Source organism: Globicephala melas, chromosome 17 (assembly GCF_963455315.2).
Source record: "Globicephala melas chromosome 17, mGloMel1.2, whole genome shotgun sequence".
In the NCBI taxonomy this organism is placed as follows: Eukaryota; Metazoa; Chordata; class Mammalia; order Artiodactyla; family Delphinidae; genus Globicephala; species Globicephala melas.
The window spans coordinates 41,190,080-41,212,786 of record NC_083330.1 but is presented as its reverse complement, the minus strand read 5'-3'; the positions used below and the strand labels follow the sequence as shown (position 1 = coordinate 41,212,786).

Below are 22,707 nucleotides of genomic sequence, written 5' to 3'. Positions count from 1 at the left end.
GATATAAGAGGATTCACTTCCCCACCCCCATCCTAAGACCCCAACTCCCTGCAGGTACTGGTCATCCTCCATGAAGATCCTGGCCTTCCTCAATCTCAGGACCCTGTGTAACCCATGCGGGATCTTAGATTATATGAAATGAGGGTGATTCCAGTTTCTGTTTTCCATGTTGTCCTTTCTTAATGACTTTTTTTCCTGGGATATCCCAAGTTTCATATCCTAGTCCTGTTGAGATCTTTTCTTCCCAATTAATCTTCCAAGTGAAAATCTACCAACTTTACTTCTTTCTGTAGAATATTTCTGTACTATTAATGCGTTGTTGGGAAAAAAAGGGAAGGCACAAGGATGTTAAGAGTGTGTGTGTACATGTTGGTGGGAATGTAAATTGGTGCAGCCACTATGGAGAAAAGTATGGAGATTCCTTAAAAAACTAAAAATAGAGGTGCCCACTTCTGGACAGATATCCGGCAAAGATGAAAACTTTAATTTGAAAAGATACATGCACCCCAATGTTCACAGCAGCACTATTTATAATAGTCAAGACATGGAAACAACCTAAATGTCCATCGACAGATTAATGGATAAAGAAGATGTGGTATATACATACAAGAGAATATTACTCAGCCATAAAAGAGAATGAAATAATGCCATTTGCAGCAACATGGATGGACCAAGAGATTATCATACTAAGTGAAGTAAGTCAGACAGAGGAAGACAAATAGCCTATGATATCACTTATATGTGGAATCTAAAAGAATGAAACAAATGAGCTTATTTACAAAACAGAATGGTTACCAAAGGGATAGTGGGAGGGGGAGATAAATTAGGAGTTTGGGATTAACAGATACACACCACTATATAAAAAATAGAGAAACAACAAGGACCTATTGCATAGCACAGGGAACTATATTCAATATCTCATAATAACCTATAATAGAAAAGAATCTGAAAAAGAACATACATATATACAAACATCAACACTGTAAATCAACTATACTTCAACAAAAAAGTGTGTGTGTAAATACAGGAAAGGGAACAATAAAGATAATAAACTTATGGGTATAATATGAACAGAACATCCCTGAGTGGCATGAAAAGAGATGGTAGGGAAGAGAGAGACCTTGCACCTACTGTTCTCTGCACTAGACGACATGTAGAGGTGTTGACTGAGGACAGCTTATTTTTGTTTTGGAAATTGATGAGGGCTGTGTGGAAATTGGGGGATGACTGTGGGGTAATTCAGAGAAGGCACTGTGCAGCTTACATAGAAGGCAAGATCGGCCTTTGTAAATCATAAAGCTTCTGATCTGGTTGGAGACAAAGACTTGCATATGTAACCCAACCAGAGGTGGAATTCAAGTGTATGGTAAATTACTAAGTTACATATTAAAAGTAATAACTGCAATAAATGGGGTACACTCATGGTTCTAAGTTCAACACATAACCAGTCAATGGAAGACCACCTTGGACAGCACTTACTTTTGCTTTAGGGTCCCCCCCCCTAAATTGTAGTGAAAATGTTCATATTTGGTGCTTGGAGTTTCATAAATTTTTTGATTTTTGCAATCATAACCATGTTTTATGAGGCTTCTTTTTAATACCCTCTGTTATTTTCTAAAATTATCAATGCCATTTATCTTCTAAAGAGTTTTGAAGTCACCCGTCCCTTAAGTTTCCTTGCCTTTGGTATTGCATGGCTTAAACCCATTAGATATTGGGTCTGGTCTAGGTAATGTTATTGTAATGGGTATGAATTTTCATAGTTGCAGCAATTTATAAAGTTCAGATGAACTTAAACATGGCAATTCAAATAACTAGGTAACTTATCACTTAAAACACTTAAAATTCAAAGACCTTCCTTTGGCAATACTTATCCTTGTGATGGAACGAAGCCCTCTAAGAGGATTTCTTGTCTGAGTTCCAGTTTTCAAGTTGGGAACTAGTCCTCCCTACTCTCAGATTTCTATCTTTCCAGGGAGGATGGACTCTACTAGCTCTCTAAGAGGTCTGACCCCTGGAGGGGTAACTGTGAGAGTTCCTTTCTATAGATCCTGCACCAACAATGTACTCTCTAAATTTTCCCCAAGCTCTTCAACCCCAGCTCAGGAAAGGTTTTAGTCTCCTCTTTGTGTGGTGGAGATCTGGCTTGTATATCATCACATGTTTTTCTTCCTTTGTGGTTTATATTATAAACTCTATGCTCTTAATGCTCCCAGGTTTGCTCTTGCAGAGCTAAAAATTTTTTTTTCTCTTTCAATGCTGTTGTATCTTCCCCTCTCAAGAACCTATTTTGAAATTCAAAGTGAAGAATCTGAGTTGCTAAATTCTGCTCTTGCTGGGTTCTTCAGTATTTTCCCTTCTCCAGAACAAAAGCCTTAGCCTAAAGGTCTAATTTTTATGGTGAAAATGTTGTAGGGTAAAAAGAAAATGCCAGGAAGGAAGAATACACCTGTCAATATTTAAAAATATTTTACAGCTACTTATACGACATGAACTGAATAACTTAGGTGATGCTGCAAAATTTTGGTCTTTGGCTGTGAGTGGGAACTGGGAAGAAGCTAGGCACATTATTCAAGATGTTAAATTCAAATAGTTTTTGAAATTTACCATTAAGAGGCAGATTTTTCTCTCCCTCCTTGGCTTTGAAAAATATTCCCTATGCCACTCCTTTTCTATGATCCTCCAAATCTGGGAGGGTTAGTTGGCAAAATGTCTTATAGTAAGCAATACTCACTGTTTGATCTAACAGACTCAAACTATCTCCTTGGGGGAAGAGAAAACCTTTGTGGCTAAAAAATGTCATCTGGGATCTTCAAGCCCTTCGGCAGGGAGACGGTGGGGAACATTGTTCTCTTGGCTGCGCAATAGGTTGGATGACTGGAATGTCTTTTCCCAGCCTGTTAATTTCTATGATTGGAGGAAATCAGACCTTAAAAGGAATGGAGGAAGTACAATTTTCAGAGAACAGAAGTGACGACTAGTTATTCTAATATTTTGAAAAGTGTTTTTATGAGTTTTTAATAAATATTTGCTAATGATCAACTATTTAAAAGAATCAATTAAATGCTTACATTACTGTGGATTTAATGCCTAATTTTTGGGAAAAGGCCAAATTGCTTCCAGATTTCTGAGTTCATGAGAGTAAATTTGTATTTCCTTCGTAATAGTCATAGAATGCTTATGACAAATGCAATGCAAATGAAGATGCTTTATTCTCAACCTGGACTGTTGAAATGAAACTCACTTCTGTTTAGTATCATCATGCCACATATACACCCCATAGAAAATGATTCATGACTAATTGATATATATAGGTATTAGTTTATCTATATATGAATGTGTATGTACACGTATGTGTATGTATAGTTATATTACCCATGGCATGGTTGTAGGGATTCGGTGAATTAGAACATGGTACTGTATAAAGTACAAAATAAATGTGAACTTTTGTTATAATTACTAGTATGTGCAAGGGCCACGCTAGGTGCTTTGAGGGATAAAAGAAAGAGACACAGTCTCTACCCTTATACAGTTTACTATCTAACTGGGAACCCAAGATATAGTCTCATATAAATTAAATATCAATACCTCGAAAGAAAACCAACAGTTCAGTTCAGTAGCACAGGCCAGCTTCTCAAGGAGAAGAGGAGTATCTTTATATAAGGTGTTAGTCTCACATTTGTTTCCCTTTACCTGATGCTTATCTCTTTGACATGATGAAAACAGGCTCAAGCAGATTGTACAATAAACACTGTTTGCAGCGGCCAGCCTACGTTAATCCTGCAGTGGTTTAGTCATGGGTGAGCGTTACGTGACGCAGATGCTGATGCTGGATTAAGGCTCTTGACAACAGGTCCAACTGTTAGTGCTCTGAGAAGTGGGCCAATCTATCAATTTCTGCAGTTTACAGAGGGATAGTGGCTGCTTCAGCTAATTTTTTCCCCCCGAGATTACAGAGAATTCCAGACTGTGGTTATCTGGCTTAAGAGGTAATTCTGTACAAGGACTGGCACAAAAACTGCATTTCTGATTGCTAAATGAATATATTACAGTTAACAACTTCTCTGTAAGATCAAGGACAGGGCTGCTTACTGTGGTCTGGAGTGACCATGGAAGACCTTGGGAAGAAGTGATTATGAAAGGGCCCTCAACAAGAGTTTAAGGTAACCCTTGGCTTAATCCCTTTTAAGTCAAATATGAATTCCCCTAATTTAATTTTTAAATGTGTCACTCTAGATTTTTTACCTAAGATTGTCCCTGAATGGTGCCCATATCAAAAGATGATTTTTTAGCTAAATTATGAGTTTGATAGGTTTCCATGCATTGATTTGAGTATACAACCTTCGTCTATAAAATTGCTTCTGTGGGGAAAAGAGGGGTATTCTGACTTCAGAATCAGAATCAATTTATAAACTCATTTCTAAAAAATTCTCCTTTGATTGGTTATTTCACTTATTGAGAGCTTTTCATGTATCAGACACTGTTGTAGTCACAAGTGAACAAAACAAAGATCCCTGCCCTCATGGAGCTGACACTCTAGTGAGGAGCGACAGTTAAACAATACACGTAATAAATAATTGGTAGCGTGTTAGAAGGTGACAAGTGCTAAGGAATAAAAAAAGTTAGTGCAGAGTTAGAAGGATGGAGCTGGGTGGCAATTTTAAATAGGATGGTCATTGACAAGGTTACATTTGAGCAAAGTGTGAAGGGAGCCAGCCAAGGTGGTAAACCATATCTGGGGGAAGAGCATTTAAGGCAGAAGGAAGAGCCAGTGCAAAGACCCTGAGGCAGGAGCCTACCTAGAATTTTGAAGAACAGTAGTAAGTAGGCCAGTGTAGTTGGAAGGGGGTGGGAGAGACAAGAGGATGAGGTCAGAGAGGTAAGTTGGGTAGTGGCAGGGAGGGAACTTGGCAGATCACGGAGAGCCTTGCAAGCTATTGTAGAATCTTTGGGAAAGTTAGAGTCGTTTGTATCGGGCTGGTTTAAAGTAAGGCCCAACTGTATCAAACAATTCCTCTTTTTCCTTGTCTCCTATATTTCAATTTTAATGCGGATACAAACCAACTGAGACCTTGTTAAAAGTCAAATGCTGATTTAGCTGGTCTGGGGTAGGGCCTGAAATTCTGCATTTTTAACAAGCTTCCAGGTGATGCCAGGCTGCTGGGCCACAACCACAAGAGAGTATAAGAGAGTAATGAGTGTAAGAGGTATTGAGAACCCAGAGACGCTGGGGCTTACCTCTCCGTTAGCTGGTTGCAAGGGCCTTCTTGTTCCCTTTGAACTTAAAGAGACAACCTGAAAACTTTCATACTGGTCATAACCTCATCACTGGCTTCACTATTTCATGGTCCTTTCACCTAGCTAGTAAAAGCATGGTCCAGGGCTCTCTTGTGAACACGCAATAGGTTGTCTGGCTGTTTCTCTGCAGTCTCTAAGAAGTTTCTAGGGCCTCCTCAGTGCCACTATGGAGGGTCTGCTTCTGAACTTTAACCTGGGAAGCCCTGCTCCACTCCTTGAATGATAATTAAATAATTCTCTGACCACATTCCCATCTTACTCCAGTTATAGGAATTCTGACTTGTATCCTTCACTCCTGGCCCTATACCTTGAGTGATAGCCCAGCTCTGTAAATTAGGCCTGAGGCAGCTAGAGGACTCAGGTCATGGTCCCAGGATGAAGAGGTGCTCGGCTGATGCTGGTTTAACAGGCAAGGCTGGCCTTCTTAAGCGCTAACGCAGTAATTTACAGCTGAGCAGGTCTGGAAGGATTAGACACCTGTGAATATAAAATAAAGGTTATGAGTGAGAATTGGGTTAGAATTGTGCTTCCATGCCTTATTGCGTTACCTCAGGAATGTTCCTCGGCATCTCTGAGCCACAGTTTTCTCATCTGGAAAATGAGAATGATAACAATACCTCCTTAACATATTGAGAAAATGCATAGAAGGCACATAGTAAAGTGCCTGACACATAATGATACTCATAAAATAGCAGTCGCTATTTTTTTTTTTAAAAGTAGTTAGTACTAACATCCCACCACGTATCACATCGCTTTGTGGCCTGGCATTACGGTACCTACCTTTAAAGTCCCTGGAGTTAAGGTACCTGGGCAAATCCCTCAGCAAAGGCTTTCAAAGATGAGACATAGAGACCAGGAGCAGTTTCATCATGATAGATATCACAGAAGATAACTGAAGGAACTTTAGATATTTAGCTTAGAAAGTATATGGTAGGGGAACTGACATGATGGCTGTCTTGAGGGTGTCTTGTATAAAAGGACCGCGAGGGCACAACTGAGACCAACGAGAAGAAACTAAACGAAAGGACTGCCCTCTCGAACAGTGAGAGCGAGCTGGGGTGAGATGGGGGTGGGGGCGTCTGTGAGGGTCGGCTGGTGCGCAGCTGCGGCACTGGAGCCAATCACCGGGCGCATCCAGTCCTCGCGCTACGGTACCGTCGTGCAGTCGTGACGTCGGCGGTTGCCATGGAGAGGCCCGTTCGGTAGGGACAGCGAGCAAGCGCCAGGGGCCGCAGGCCGGAGCGTGCGTTTGAAGTTGAGTCCGTTACCATCATGAGCGGCCGAAGTAGGGGTAAAAAGTCCAGCCGCGCCAAAAACCGTGGCAAAGGCCGCGCCAAAGGCCGAGTCCGCGCTACTCCTGACGACGCCTCACGCGACCCGGACCCCCCACAGTGCCAGAGGCTCGGGGAGGAGACCCAGGAGGCACAGGTGCAGGCTGGCGCGGGTTGGGGTGGCCTGGAAACCGCTGAAACCGCTGAGCCCGCGCCGCCCCGCCGGCCCGGGGAAGAGGGTGCCTGCCGGCTCCCCCTGGACTGTGGCCTCGCGCTCCGGGCCCGGGCTGAGGGGGATAGCGGGCAGGCCGCAGCCAGGCCCGACCCGGGGAAGGCCACAACCCTCTCGGAGCGCCTGCCGACAGACACTGTCTTCGTGGGAACCGTGGGGCCCATGGGAAGGCCGAAAAATGTCCCTCGCGTTGGAAATCGACGCTGCCCCGCTGGGAAGAAGGCCCCAGTTTCCTGTAGCGCAGTGGGGAGGGCGTCTCCGGCCGTAGCTGTTGGGAAACCGAAGAGAGGGACCACTGGGGAGTCTGCCTCCGTTCCAGTGGTAGAGGAAAAGAAGGTGGAGAAGGATGCAGGGTCAGGGCCCCCGGCAACAGATGGCAGCATGGATACACTGGAGAACGTCCAGCTGAAGCTGGAGACCATGAACGCCCAGGCGGACAGGGCCTACCTGCGGCTCTCCCGCAAGTTTGGGCAGTTGCGACTGCACCACTTAGAGCGGAGGAACCTCCTCATCCAGAATATCCCGGGCTTCTGGGGGCAGGCTTTTCAGAACCACCCCCAGCTCGCATCCTTTCTGAACAACCAAGATAAAGAGGCACTCAGCTACTTGAACAGCTTGGAGGTGGAAGAGCTTGGCCTCGCCAGATTGGGCTACAAGATCAAGTTCTACTTTGGCCGCAACCCCTATTTCCAAAATAAGGTGCTCATCAAGGAATATGGGTGTGGTCCTTCCGGTCAGGTGGTGTCTCGTTCTACTCCAATCCAGTGGCTCCCAGGGCACGATCTTCAGTCCCTAAGCCAGGGGAACCCAGACGACACCCGGAGCTTCTTTGGGTGGTTTTCAAACCACAGCTCCATTGAGTCTGACAAGATTGTGGAGATAATCAACGAGGAGTTGTGGCCCAATCCCCTGCAGTACTACCTTATGAGTGAAGGGGCCCGAGCGGAGAAAGGAAAGGAGGGCAGGCCATGTCCAGCAAGGCAGCCAGTGGAGACCCCAGAGCCTGGGGTAAACAATTCCAACTGATTCTGCACAAGTCTCCCTACTACCTCCTGCTGGACCTGTGCCCGGCTGACCACATGTGTTTGGCTGTCTGCCTTCTCTTCATGTTGACCTCTGTGCACTGTGTTCCCTTTGGACTTCAGTTACAAGAATACGGTGTTTATGATTATGTTCTTTTGCCTCCCCATGGCATTCTTGCTTTTTTACGTTAGTGTCACATGTTACGTGACCTCACCCCTACTGTTTATATGTTAAACACACATGATTCAGATGTGTGCTGCCTTTATCTACGTTGCCTGGACCCTGTTCTTGGCTCTGACCTTTCCCACCTGTCTTTAACGTGGACACTCATGAGTCATCCAACAAGAGGACCAGTGCATCCTTAAGCTCTACTACTTCAGGGCCCATGACTTGCTGGGCTGGTTCATGTGACCATGCATGCCATCTATGGCAAGCTTTTCTGTTGCCACTGCAAAATGAAGCTTGTGCACATGGTATTGGCCATCAGCCAGAACTGATTGTTCCGTGGCTCTGGGGTCACCAGCCAAGGTGCCATCTACAAGATCTCTGGCTTTGGCCAGGGGCCCATGCTGTCCTCCTGGACACAGATGAGGTTAAGGGTGAGAAGCAGTATGCCGTGTGTTCTGTACCATCATGCATCTCTTCCTGCCTCTGGGCCCTTCTCCTGGTGAACCTTCGTCAGGGTCTGCACCATGACCCGTCACTATGAGGCCATTGAGTTTTGTCTAGGTTGCTATCGGCCCCAGTTGGCTTCCTGGTCAACAAGGACCTCAAGAACTGCTTGTGGACCCAGGCGCCCTGCTGGTGTATGAGACACACACCTACCCTCCCCAGCCTTCCAGCAACCCTCCTGGCTGCCGGACTGATGGGCGGGCTGGTATGTATGGACATGTGTTCACTGTCATCAGGCTGTGGCTCCAGGTGAGGGTGGGGACTGGATTCACCTATAATCTAGGTATCTTGATTATCAACTCCCCTCATCCCTTCCTCACACATGACCAGAGTGCTATAGTGGGGTTGCTGGGGAAGAGGTATTTCTGATCTGTGGGCCTGTGGCTACTTCATCTCACACCTCCACGCCTCCTTCCTCACTCTTCCTTCCCTCCCTCTCTCCCTTCCCTCTCTCCCTGTCCTGTCTACCACTCCTCCCTCCCTTCCTTTTTTTTTTTTTTTTTTGTTTCAGTAGTACCGCATCTCAGAAAGAGAAAACAAAACAATTGTAAAACCAGGGTTTTCTACATACAGGTAGCGAGATAGCTGGGGACTTGCTGTACACACGCACACACTGGGCTGGAAGAGGGTAGAGGAAGCCAGAAGGCCAAGTGGGTCTGGGTTCAGACCCTGCTCCCGACTCCTGGGTTCACGCTATAATTCTGATATTGAAAACTCTTTTCATGGCTGTGCATCTGCTAGAATGATAACCCCCCAGGCAGCAGTGTCGTGAACCAGGGTTACTCCTGTTCCGACCTTTTCCTCTGTCCCTTAAGACCCAGTTGCCTCCTGCTGTTTCCTCCTCTGTGGTAGCCTCTCGCCCTCTGGAACCTCATTCCCCAGCTTTCCCACCCTTAGCAGTCCTTTGCTCTCTTGGCTTCTACCCTCAAATACCCGTAGAAGTAGGCTTTGGTTTATAGGGTGGGGGATCCCAAGGCTGTCTCCTGGGGCATGGGGATGGGGGTGGGCGGAACCTGTTCTGAATCTCCAAGGCTCATTTCCTGTGGGTGTAAAAGCTGATCTGGGCCCTCCCTACCCAGGCTCACCTGTGCCCTCTTTCCCCCTTATCCCTGAGGGTGGGAAAGTAGGACTGTGTCTACACTTGCCCTCCACCCACCAGCGTCCCTTTCCTAATGGAAGACCTTGTTCTGAGTTCCCCAGGGGCTAGGGAGGTCTTGACTCAGAGCTGTCGAGAGGGTGTTTTGGGCAGGGGAGTTGGGGCAAAAACACAGAGTGGGAATGAGTCTGGTGTGGAGCGGGCCTGGAAGAGCAGATGGAAATGGCTTGAGGAGCCTCAGGGAGAACACGCCTGCCTCTCAGTGTTGGAGCGGATGGGGAGGGACCTTCCCCAGGGTGGGGACGGGAGAATTAAAGGGCTGTGGGCAAATGCGACGCCTAGGTGAGGGTATGCCCAAAGTTTTGTCCAGTCTCTCTCTCATCATTAGTGGATTTTATAAATCATAGAAACAAACAAAAACAGAATAATGTTACTTTGGATGCTTTCTCTTTTGTTCTAGGTGTGGCCTTGTGTATGTGGAAGATTAATGTATATGCTGCTTATTTTGTCTCTAAGTAAATCTAACCATTTTCCTCATTTTTTGCTTAATGGGAAAATAGAACTGTACAGGTCTGCCTTTTTTTTTTTTTTTTTTTGAGCTTCTTCTTCTTTGTTATGGACATTTTCAGACATGCACAGAAGTGGAGAGGATGGTCTCTGGACCCCGTGTGCCCATCGCCTAGCTACATCAGTTATCAGTTATGATCAACCTGGTTTCATCTGTGTCTCCCTCTCCCTGCCTGTATTGTTTATCAAAAGTCCAAGATCCTGTGCCAGTTCAACCAGGACTGCTTTGGGAGATTGGGACTCTGTGTTGGTGGTGATAGTGGTGGGGTGCACTATCATTATCACATCAGGTCTGTTTTTTGCTTTTCGTGTTAACGAATGAAGTTCCAGAGGTGGGCCTTAGAATGAAAGTCTTCGGAATTAACAAGAAGTCTCAAAAAGAGATGAAGGGGATGCTGCCTTTTCCCTGCATCCACAAAAGGAAAGAGAGACTGTTTGTTGATAAAGACTTACCAGTCTTTGATGAGGTGCTTACTTGAGATCTTTCACCAGAGCATCAGTCTTTTTTCCTGTGTAAGATGGAGACTTGTGTGACTATTAGAATTATCAGCTTGTCCCGGTCTCATAATATAACTCTGGGCTTGAAAGTATAATTTGGAAATTGTTGCTGTGTTCTGTGATAATAACCTCCCAACAGTAATCAGTAACTGGTTGTCTTACTTGGTAATTGACACGCTGGTAATAATGCAATTATTTCTTTGTTCTGAAACAGTTTAAATAGTTGTAAGTTTGCATGCGTGATGGAAAAAATAAAAGCCTGTTTCTCTGTTATATTTTTTTATCTTTAAAAAAGAATTGGAAGGTTAAGCAGAGGTTGGGTAGTTGAGGGGACGTATGCTATGGCGTACGGGAGTGATTCCTAAGCCTCAGGCCCATGTGTGACTAGCTACATTAACCATATATAAAATTCTGATTCCCAAGCCCATACCAGAGATTGCGATTCTGTGGTTCTGGGAAGAAGCCAGGCAGTCTTGTTTTTAACAAGCTTTCCAGGTAATTCTAGTGGAAATCCAGTGTTTCTCAAATTTTAGAGTACCTCTGAATTTTGTGGGGAATCCTGTTAAAATATGAATTTTGATGCAGTAGTCCAGGGTGGAACCTGAGATTCTGCAATTCTAACACACTTCCAGGTGACGCCGGTGCTGGCAGGTTGCGAGCTGTACTTTGAGTAGCAAAGGAGGTGACCTTCAAGGAACTTTCAAACTAGAATAACAGTGCTGTCTTGGTTGCACATCAGAATTATCTGGGAAGCTTAAAGAAATATACACGTCCTGGCAGAGCTCCTCACAAATACCAACTAAATCAGAATGGAGGAAGGGACTGATCCAGGTGTAGGTATTTTAAAAACATCCCGGATGATTCTGATGTCTAGCCGGAGTTGAGAACTAGGATTTCTGATACCGTTCGTAACAGATTCGTGACAAAGACCATTTTCCATTAATCAGGAGAATCAGCAGCAGACAACCAAATGCCACATAAAGCTTCCCAGCAGAAAATGGTTAGAAGAAATCAGAAGTGGGTTGTTAAATGACAAGAAAATAAAATTGGTTTATAAGATACTGGGCTTGAATCAATAACTGTGCAGTGTTCAGGGCATAGTAGGTGCTCAAATGTTGAATGAAAGAATGAATTTAAAACATAGTGTATTTTCAGATGCCTTAAGGCTAGGCTGGTAATTAAATTTGTGAAGTGGCCCATATTTGTTTCATAAGGATGTATGTATTAATTCGCTAGGGCTTCCATAACAAGATACCACAGACTGGATGACTTAACAGAAATTTATTTCCGGTTCTGGAGGCTTAGAAGTCTGAGATCAAGGTGTCGGCAGGGTTAGTTTCTTCTGAAGGCCTCTCTCCTGGGCTTACAGGTGCTCGTCTTCTGTGAGTTTTCACGGCCTTACCTGTGTGTGTGTCTGGGAGCAGTGGGAAGAGGTGGGTGTTGTGTGTAAATCGGGGCAGCTGTTGGGCAGTGCCGGATCGTTGACCTGGGGGCCCGCAGGCCTAGTGTCGCTCCATCTTCAAAAAGGAATGGGGGGAATCAGAATATGTAGAATCTCCCAATTTTGAATGTTTTCAACTAAAAAATTAAACACCCAGAGCCTCGCTATTTGTGATAGGTGGAGTGCAAAAGGGTATGAAGGGCAGCCTGTCCTTCAGGTGTGAGCGTCCTCTTGAGACCCGTGCAGAGTCCTCTGGGGCTACAAACTGGAGGGGCTCTGTCCAGTTCCTCTCGCACACTTGCTTCTTCACAGGCGTGGAGCCTCCACTTCCCAGGCCCCTTTCACACCCCTCCCTTCACTACCTTGCAGAGCCCATCCGATCTGGGGCTCCTCACCGCCCCAGAGGCCCATTCATTCATCATCTCTGTTGTAGACATTAGAGATAAAGTGATGGACAAATACAGCTTTGAACTCTGCCCCGCTTCTGGGTCTCAGCTTCCTCTCAGCTTTTGCTTGGAATTGTCGTCAATCTTTTTTTTTTTTTTTTTTCCCCTTTTCCTGCATGGGGCTGGCGGGTGTTTTAGATCCATATGGGGGATCATTCTCTGGCCTCTAGGTCAGACTTCACAAGGCAATTTAGACTCTTAGTAACCTGGAGAGTAAGGGCTTCTTGGAGTAATTCTTGTTAAGAGTCCCTTACCCCTTTCTCACCTAGTTTTATTGCAAAAGGCCTTCTGATTTCTTAACTTGTTACTTGCTGGGCTTTTTCGGAATGTCGTGAGTTTGTGCTATGCCATAGGGGAGGGGGGAAGAGAAAAATAAATGGTCTTGCTACCTGTAGCTTACCGAAAGTCTATCTACTTCTGACTGTCTCTTCTTACACTTTGGGCTTCCCCTTCTGGTCTTACTGCACTGATTTGCTACAAGGGAAGGAGGCACGCTGCCCTGGGGTGGCTTCACCTAGGGAGGGGACCACACCCCCCTTTGCCCCTCTGAAGATTTTGGAAACTCCTTCTACCCTCTTACCCCTTGAGGTCCTCAGCCTTGGGGAGCCACTGTTAACCGCTGGATGGGGACATATCCCTCTGGTGACGAAAAAGTAAAAAAAAAAAAAAAAGCAGAGATCCCATCTCCAGTCTGTGGTTTCTATCTCTTTGTCCTTAGCATCTTCACTTCTGCTTTTGACATCTTCTCCAACTATATTTCACCATTTAGGCTCACAACTCAACTTCTGCTGATTCACCTTCACCTGAAACTCTGACCTTGTGTTAGTCCTGCTTCTTTAGCCTGGATCAGCACCCTCTGGTGAGGTGTCCAAGGCTGGAACCTTGAATTCCTTCCTCCTCTCCCTACGTCCTATCAACCTGGTCCTCAGTTGAGGTTTGACAAATATAAGACGAAATAACTCCCACACATGGCGCTTCATGGTTTACAAAGCACATTCACTTTCATTATCTCAGTGATAACAATTATCCCATAAGATGGCTTGAGGAGGTTAAGTGACTTGACCAAAATCACAAAACCAGTAAGCAATAGAGCCAGGGCTCAAACTCAGGTCTTCTGCTTCCAAACTCCGTGCATACATGCGATGATAAACATGAGGCCAGGGCAGGTATCTGGCACAGGAATCTAGGCACTTCTTTGCACAGAACCTGTATTTCACCCTTCACACGGTGCATCAGAACCCTCCGCATAGCACCTTAGTCACTGCCAGTCAATCAGAGTTGACATGTGAATGTGAACCTTCCTGACCATCCCACACTGCAGCTGCTGGTGGAGTTCAACTAGGGGCAGTGACTTGATGGCCTGGGTGACCTAGACTGTGGCCGAGGCTTCCTTTAACTGCTGTGTCCCAGGGTCAGGATTGGTTCTAGACGCACATGGCTGCAGATGGAGGCTGAGTGAGGTTTGGGGCTATAAGTATCAATACTTAAATATGAGTGATTTGAAAGAAAGATAACAGGAAGTTCTCCCATAACAAGAAGTTGGGTGATAGGAAGTTGCAGGCTTGCTTCAGTAGCACAGGGATATTAGGGCTCTGGGTCCCCCTCATGGTTCCCTAGCTCCAAGCACCACATCCTCATCTGGCTGCACTTAAACCAGGAAGGAGGGGAAAGGGGTCCTCTCTGTCTTTATCAGGGAAGAAAATCTTTGCTGGTAGTCCCTGGTGGATTTCAGGGGACCTGAGTCAGGTCCCTTGGGCCAGAAATGGGTCACACTCCCACACTCTTCTTCAAGGAAATCTAGCACTTTTCAGCATCTCTCATGGGAGTGGGGTTCTGCCATCAAGGAATAAGAGATCAGAAGTCTAGAATTGCTGGGAGATCTTAGTCACTTGTAGGTTCATCCTTTTTGGGGTGGCGTGGCTGTGCTGGTGACCTGGAACACCACTTAATACCTGGAGGCGTGTGCATCTGCGCTTTCCCCAGCTCTCCCCGTCCTCTTCTGACAAGGAAGCTCTACCCGTGCTCCGTGTTTTGTGTCTCACCTCTGTTTATGGTAAATGCTTTTCTGGCCAGCAGTGCCTTTTTGGTGTTCCTATCTCCCACAGCATCTAACTCAGGGTTCACTCAACGCTTGGTGTAGGTGGTAAATGCTAGTGGAGTGAATGCATTAAGCCAATAATCTTTCTAAGGTGTAAATTTGATCCTGTCAGTCATCTGTTCAGAGCCTTCAGGAGTAAGGTCCAAAATCCTAAGAAGCTCATGACTGGCCCTTCGTTATCTGACCCTACATTTTTTTCTTTCGAACTTCTTTATTATGAAAATTCACATAAAAGTTGATAGAAAAGTACAGTGATCACCTATATACCTACCATTTAAGTTCAGTAATTTTTAACTTTTTGCCATATTCGTTTATTCATGTGTCTGTATGTTTATATTTTGCTGAATCACTTGAAAATAATTGGTTGTTTCACCCCTTTTGAGCATGTATCTCAAAAAACATAAGGTTACTCTCCTACACAATCACAAAACCATGATCAGACTGCAGAAGGTTACAGTTCCCGAATAACGTCTAGTATCCAGTCTGTATTTAGAATTTTCCATTGCTCCCGAGATTATCTTATAGTATTAAAGTTTTTATTTATTATTTATTTTATTTTATTTTATTTTTTTGCGGTACGCAGGCCTCTCACTGCTGTGGGTTCTCCCGTTGCGGAGCACAGGCTCCGGACGCGCAGGCTCAGCGGCCATGGCTCATGGGCCCAGCCGCTCCACAGCATGTGGGATCCTCCTGGACCGGGGCACGAACCCCTGTCCCCTGCATCGGCAGGCGGACTCTCAACCACTGCGCCACCAGGGAAGCCCAGTTTTAAAAGCAAGATCTAATAATGTTCAGGCATTGCATTTTGCTGTTTTTCATTCTTTTTAAAACAAGAATAATCCACTCAGTTTTTTTCCCCCATGACATTGAACTTCTAAACAAGTTAGGCCAGTTGTCTTATAGGCTGTTCCACATTCTGGATTTGTCTGATTGCTGCTTCGTGGGGTAATTTAACTTTTTTCTCTGTCTTCTGTACTTCTTGAAAACTGAGGATTTGGATGAAACACCTTTGGCAAGAATACTGTGTAAATGAGGTGTGTGCTTAATAAGACGTCACTTCAGAAGGTACATGACAGGTTGTCCCGCTATCATGCTGTTAGTTTGATCTCTTAGTTAAGATGGTGATCACTAGATCTTTCCTTTGTAAAGATAGGTTTTCCTCTTCCAATCAGCAGGTAATCTCTGAGATGGTACTTGGTCACTGTGAGAATATCCGGTTCTCTTAAATTTTCGTCCCAAGGTTTTAGCAGCCATTGATGGTATTTGCCCAAATCAGATATTCCTCCGTGGGTTACAAAATAGTGATTTTCTAAATTTGGCATTTCCTTCACATTTCTTAGCTGGTATTCTATAAGGAAGACCTTACCCTCATCATCTGGTGATGAACTATACGTCCTTCTGAAAAGGCAGTATAAGTGCTTAACTTGTTCCCTTTAGTTGTCAGTTTTCAGAATCAGAAGTTGGCATATAATAATCACCTCTAATGCTTTCAAATAAGGACATGTTTTTCTTTATTTTCTGTTTACTATCACTATGGACTTGTGGAATTTTATTTATTTAATGTCTTACAATTACAGTCATCTTTCATTTGGCTACATAATTGACCCGCATTTTGCTCCAAACTCACTTTCAGCACACTCCTCTCATCTTTGTCCCTGATTTTCTCCCATTGCCCCATGTGTTGCGCACCAGCTGGCGTGAACCACTGTGGGTTCTGTGGACACCATGGTGCTGCTTCACGCCCTGCACATTGGCACACACCATTTGCTAGGGGGAACACCCTCGTGCACCCTCTCTGGTGCTTAGATACAGCTCAGATATTTTTGCCTGGGCTGTAGTTTTTAATCTTTCAGGGCTGAATTAGTCCCTCCCTTCTCTTTATTTCCACAATATTTTGTTCATACTTCGATTCATAGTACCTAATGGAGTGTCTTGTTCTTGTCTGTTTCCCTGTCTGCTCCCACCAGAGACTATGAGATCCTTGAGACCACAGAATAGTAATTAACAGTGTGTCTTAATCATTTTCGCATTCCCATAGCTCAAGGGCTTACACATAGTAGGTGCTCATGAAGTACTGAACAAGTGAGCAAATGAACGGTCCTTAATGATTCATGAAGGCATTGCTGACAAATTACAGAGAGGTTGGAAATGCCCAGGAGCAGAGACTGGGAATAATTTCAAGTGAAGGAGAAGCATGAACCTAATACAAATGGATTAAAGGATAGTGGGGGAAGGAAGCTATTACCTGCACAAAGCCTCAGGCAAAAAGTACACTAAATTACTCTCACAGCATACTGGAAATAAAGTAGGAAAATGGAAGTGAGCTGGAAAGCAAGTGAAGAATGTTGGAAATGTACTAGGTATGCTCTGCTTTAGTAATATTCCACAGCACACAGGTCTATAACAGAAAACAAAAAGCCAAGCCGATGTTATTCTGGTAATGACTTTCCTGGGATCTTTCTCTGTCTTTATACATGAATGTGCATAATAGTCTGAGATCTGCTAAGAGGTCCCTTGAATTCAAATGACTTCAAAAAATTGGGTTCGAACAAAGTCAGTCTCTAAAAGAATGATGTCACTGAAAAGAAGCTGGACAAGAGAGTGCCCTGCAGAATGGAATCCAAGGAGCAGATCTAGGGGAGAGGTGCCTTGAGCTTCAGTATCAAGTAGCCTGAATTCTAAGATTCTAGGACACATATGATCATCAAAGCCCGGTGCTGCATCGCCTGGTGCTATGGTACCAGATACCTTATGAGAACGTTCAGAACACTTAGGGGGAGAGAGGAGCGAGACCGGGCTGACTGTCCCTCAGGAAGTGAGGTTGTAGGGCCTGAGTGTATCATCATCAGAGCTCTTCATCTTCTGCCCTGAGAACTCATCTTACTGTCAGAGCCACCTCTGGGGTAGGGGGCATTTACTCATCCAACCAACATTGGAGGGTCACTGAGCTCCTCCATGGTCACGTGTCATTCTCTCAGCAGGAGGTCTTATCTGACTTCCTGATAAAATGGTACTCCCACCCCCACTGCCCACATTCCTTCTTTTCCCTCATAGCACTTATCACAATTCAAGGCTATGATTTTGTCTTTGAGTTTGTTTCTTCCTTTGGACTGTAAGCTTTCAAGGATCTTTGTTCACTGTTGAATCCCAACTGCATACACATAGGAGGTGTTTGACAAGTAGTTTGGGCTGGTGGACGTGTTAGTCTTGTGAGCTCTGGCCTGTTAAGGTGGCAGGTTGGATGGGCTGTACCTTGGAGTGGTCCTCTGGTGGGAGGAGCTGTCTCTTCCTAAGTATGCTTTGGGACTTAGTCTGTTTTGCTGAGCACATACCACACGCCAAACACAGTGCTGGAACATTTAGACACATCATCACAATTCTATTACTATCTGCATTTTCCAGATGAGATAAAAAGAGCCCAAGAAAATTTGGATAACTGGTTCAACGTCATGTAAGTTGTAATTCCTGGAGCTGGGGGTAGAGCCCCTTAACCACTATTCTGCCCTGCCTCTCAGGCTGGGGTTTGCAGGTGAGTTGGTGAGTTAGACTAACATTGTCTCCTGACTTCAGGAGGGAGGGAAGAGGGTGTGTGGTCCCAGATAGGCTTCCAGCTCTCCAGAGGGTGGCTGTCACTGTGCCTACTCACCAGGGTTGGGAAGTGTGTGTGTGTGTTTGTGTGTACGTGTGTGGGGGGCCATATCTGTGTGTCCAGGGAAGGCATATGTCCTGGGTGTGTCCACGTGTGTGTCCAAAGTCAGCTTTGGAACACGGCCTGCAGACTGCCTGCTGCTTTTCTACAGGCCCATGGCACCCCGAGGCTCCCAGGCACGCACGCTCACTCAGGATCACTGCCAACTGAGCAGTGGAGTCCACACTTCAGAGGCTCCCAGCTGTGGGCAGTTTGGGGAACAGACTCTCCTGGCCTGAAGCAGCTCAGAAGAGGGGGCCTCTATTGAGGCCTCGAGCAGATGTTTTACAGGGAAGCTGAGTTGCAGAAGGCACCAGACTCAACAAAAGGGTGTTGCAGCTATGAAATTAGGGTATTTGTTTGTGTGCAAGCAGCATAGATCGGCCTGCTCGTCATAAGCTGTTCTTTGAGCTGCAGCCTCTCTCCCACACAGACAGCCGTCCCTATCCCTGCTCTTGTCTTCAAATGAGAAAGACAGTGAGAAATCATTCCTTCTTGACATTTCCATAGGGGTGTGCTTCCCTATGTACAAAAAATTCACTGAATCTTCTACTCCACACAGGGATCACATGGAGGGAAAGGAAGCAAGGCAGTTAGCATTTATTGAGCACCTGCTATGTGCCAGATTGAGTAACTTATGTGCAAATTATTTTTTACTTTCTATAATAGTAAGCTTATGAAATCTGCATTGCTATCTACATTTTATAGTTAATGATGCAGCTGAAACTCTGAAAGTTAAAAAACTTGCTCAGGGTTACTCAGCTGGAATTCTGACTGATGAGAGTGTCTTTGGCTCCAAAACAGAGGTTCTCTCCATTATATCATACGGCCCTTCCTGGAAGAAGAGAGGAGACATAATTACTTCTAATTTTCGTGAGAGTAATATGAATCAGATAGAATGCTTTCAGGTGCAAGTAACAGCAACTCTGACCAAAGAGGTCCAAGAGTAAGGGCAGCTTCTGTTTTTATAATAAGGAATGTGGAGGCAAGTGATCCCACGCTTGGCTTAGCTGCTCAGTTATTTTATCAGGTCCCCAGATTCTTTCCATCCTCCTAACATCCTTGGCATAGACTCAGCAAGGACTTTTTGTCTTCAAACTTGTCTCATGGTCTCAAGATGGCTGCTTCAGTTCCAAACATCATATTCTCAAAGACAGCATCTAAATTAGAAAAGTAGCCAAGGGGGCAAACAGGGGCTTCTCCTGTAGAACCGTCTCTCTCTTTTACAGGGGAGGAAAATCTATCCTGAAATCTGTAGTGCACGTTCCTTTAACACCTCATTCATCTCATTAGCCAGACATAAGTCTCATATACATATATATCCCCTCTTAGACCAATTCCTAGGCAAGAGGAATGCTACTGCCATGACTGGCTTAGACCAACCAGGATTAGTTCCCAGGGACTAGGCACGCAGCCTGCAGGGACGAAGGGAGCATGGCTGTTGGGTGTGCACTTGCCACGTGATACCAAAGCCAAGGACTCATCAGGCTCTGTGATTGGCATAGCTGGAGTGGAATAATTGAGAGGACTGAGGACATTCACTATTTATTCATAGATTTGGACAGCATGCTTGTTTAGTACCCTCTCTGATCTCAGGCATGAACTAGGCACCCTGGTGTGTTGAAAGAACTGTAGGATATAGACCTGCAACATGCTTTATAATCTAAATGAGGGAGGGGTTAAGTATCAGTGAACAGTTAAATAAAAGCATGAAACAAATATTTAGCAAAAGCCAACATAGGATCAAATGGTCTCTGGGTCAGAGGGCAATTCAGCATATTGTTCTTGAAAGTATTTTGTGATTTCTTTGACTTCTCATTACTGGACGGAAGCACTTTATTTTTATTTTATTTTTAACATCTTTATTGGAGTATAATTGCTTTACAATGTTGTGTTAGTTTCTGCTTTATAACAAAGTGAATCAGCTATACGTATACATATATCCCCATATCTCCTCCCTCTTGCGTCTCCACCCAACCTCCCTATCCCACCCCTCTAGGTGGTCACAAAGCACCGAGCTGGTCTCCCTGTGCTGTGCGGTTTCTTCCCACTAGCTATCTATTTTACATTTGGTAAGGTATATATGTCAATGCCACACTAACACTTCGTCCCAGCTTACCCTTTCCCCTCCCCGTGTCCTCAAGTCCATTCTCTATGTCTGCGTCTTTATCCCTGTCTGCCCATAGGTTCTTAAGAACAATGTTTATTTTTTAGATTCCATATACATGTATTAGCATACGGTATTTGTTTTTCTCTTTCTGACTTACTTCACTCTGTATGACAGACTCCAGGTCCATCCACCAGACTACAAATAACTCAATTTCGTTTCTTTTTATGGCTAATATTCCATTGTATATATGTGCCACATCTTTTTTTTTTTTTTTTGGTATGCCGGCCTCTCACTGTTGTGGCCTCTCCCGGTGCAGAGCACAGGCTCCGGATGCACAGGCTCAGCGGCCATGGCTCACGGGCCCAGCCGCTCCGCGGCATGTGGGATCTTCCCAGACCGGGGCACGAACCCGTGTCCCCTGCATCGGCAGGCGGACTCTGAACCACTGCGCCACCAGGGAAGGCCCGCCACATCTTCTTTATCCATTCTTCTGTTGATGGACACTTAGGTTGCTTCCATGTCATGGCTATTGTAAATGGAGCTGCAATGAACATTGTGGTACATGACTCTTTTTGAATTGTGGTTTTCTCTGGGTATATGCCCAGTAGTGGGGTTGCTGGATCATATGGTAATTCTATTTTTAGTTTTTTAAGGAACCTCCATACTGTTCTCCATAGTGGCTGTATCAACTTACATTCCCACCAACAGTGCAAGAGGGTTCCCTTTTCTCCACACCCTCTCCAGCATTTATTGTTTGAAGATTTTATGATGATGGCCATTCTGACCGGTGTGAGTTGATAACTCATTGTAGTTTTGATTTGCAGTTCTCTAATGATTAGTGCTGTTGAGCATCCTTTCATGTGTTTGTTGGAAATCTGTATATCTTCTTTGGAGAAAGGACTAGGGCCATGGCTCACAGGCCCAGCTGCTCCACGGTATGTGGGATCCTCCCAGACCGGGGCACGAACCCATGTCCCCAGCATCGGCAGGTGGACTCTCAACCACTACGCCACCAGGGAAGCCCTCTTACCTTTTTTATCAAAGATAAGGTGACCATATGTACGTGGGTTTATCTCTGGGCATTCTATCCTGTTCCGTTGATCTATATTTCTGCTTTTGTGTCAGTACCATACCGTCTTGATGACTGTAGCTTTGTAGTATAGTCTGAAGTCAGGGAGCCTGATTCCTCCAGCTCCGTTTTTCATGCTCAAGATTGCTTTGGTTATTTGGGGTCTTTTGTGTTTCCATACAACTTGTGAAATTTTTTGTTCTAGTTCTGTGAAAAATGCCACTGGTAGTTTGATAGGGATTGCATTGAATCTGTAGATTGCTTTGGGGAGTAGAGTCATTTTCACAATATTGATTCTTCCAATCCAAGAACATGGTATGTCTCTCCATCTGTTTATATCATCTTTAATTTCTTTCATCAGTGTCTTATAGTTTTCTGCATACAGGTCTTTTGTCTCCTTAGGTAGGTTTATCCCTAGGTATTTTGTTGTTTCTGTTGCAGTGGTAAATGGGAGTGTTTCCTTAATTTCTCTTTAAGACTTTTCATCATTAGTGTATCGGAATGCCAGAGATTTCTGTGTATTAATTTTGTATCCTGCTACTTTACCAAATTCATTGATTAGCTCTAGTAGTTTTCTGGTAGCATCTTTGGATTCTCTATGGATAGTATCATGTCATCTGCAAACAGTGACAGCTTTACTTCTTCTTTCCGATTTGGATTCCTTTTATTTCCTTTTCTTCTCTGATTGCTGTGGCTAAAACTTCCAAAACTATGTTGAATAATAGTGGTGAGAGTGGACAACCTAGTCTTGTTCCTGATCTTAGCAGAAATGGTTTCAGTTTTTCACCATTGAGACCGATGTTGGCTGTGGGTTTGTCATATATGGCCTTTGCTATGTTGAGGTAAGTTCCCTCTATGCCTACTTTCTAGAGAGTTTTTTCATAAATGGGTGTTGAATTTTGTAGAAAGCTGTTTCTGCACCTACTGAGATTATCATATGGTTTTCATCCTTCAACTTGTTAATATGGTGTATCACATTGATTGATTTGCATATATTGAAGAATCCTTGCATTCCTGGGATAAACCCCACTTGATCATGGTGTATGATCCTTTTAATGTGCTGTTGGATTCTGTTTGCTAGTATTTTGTTGAGGATTTTTGCATCTATATTCATCAGTGATATTGGTCTATAATTTTCTTTTTTTGTGATATCTTTTTCTGGTTTTGGTATCAGTGTGATAGTGACTTTGTAGAATGA

General features: G+C 44.5%; 1 protein-coding gene and 1 long non-coding RNA gene across 5 annotated transcripts in view; both read left to right on the top strand.

Annotated features, from left to right (window-relative positions):
• Window positions 1–22,707, top strand: part of LOC115856575 (uncharacterized) — a 367,268-nt gene that overhangs the window by 259,716 nt on the left and 84,845 nt on the right. The window lies entirely within an intron of this gene.
• On the top strand, window positions 6,490–10,930 carry TSPYL5 (TSPY like 5). Of its 3 annotated transcripts, none has more exons than XM_030862952.2 (2): window positions 6,490–8,701; window positions 10,053–10,930. In XM_030862952.2, exon 1 carries the CDS (start codon window positions 6,571–6,573, stop codon window positions 7,825–7,827), a length of 1,257 nt encoding a protein of 418 aa, XP_030718812.1. In that variant the 5' UTR covers window positions 6,490–6,570; the 3' UTR covers window positions 7,828–8,701; window positions 10,053–10,930. The 3 variants fall into 3 exon arrangements, with proteins under 3 accessions (XP_030718812.1, XP_060143445.1, XP_030718810.1); XM_060287462.1 differs by having other exon boundaries at window positions 6,490–8,745; window positions 10,222–10,930; XM_030862950.2 differs by having other exon boundaries at window positions 6,490–8,745.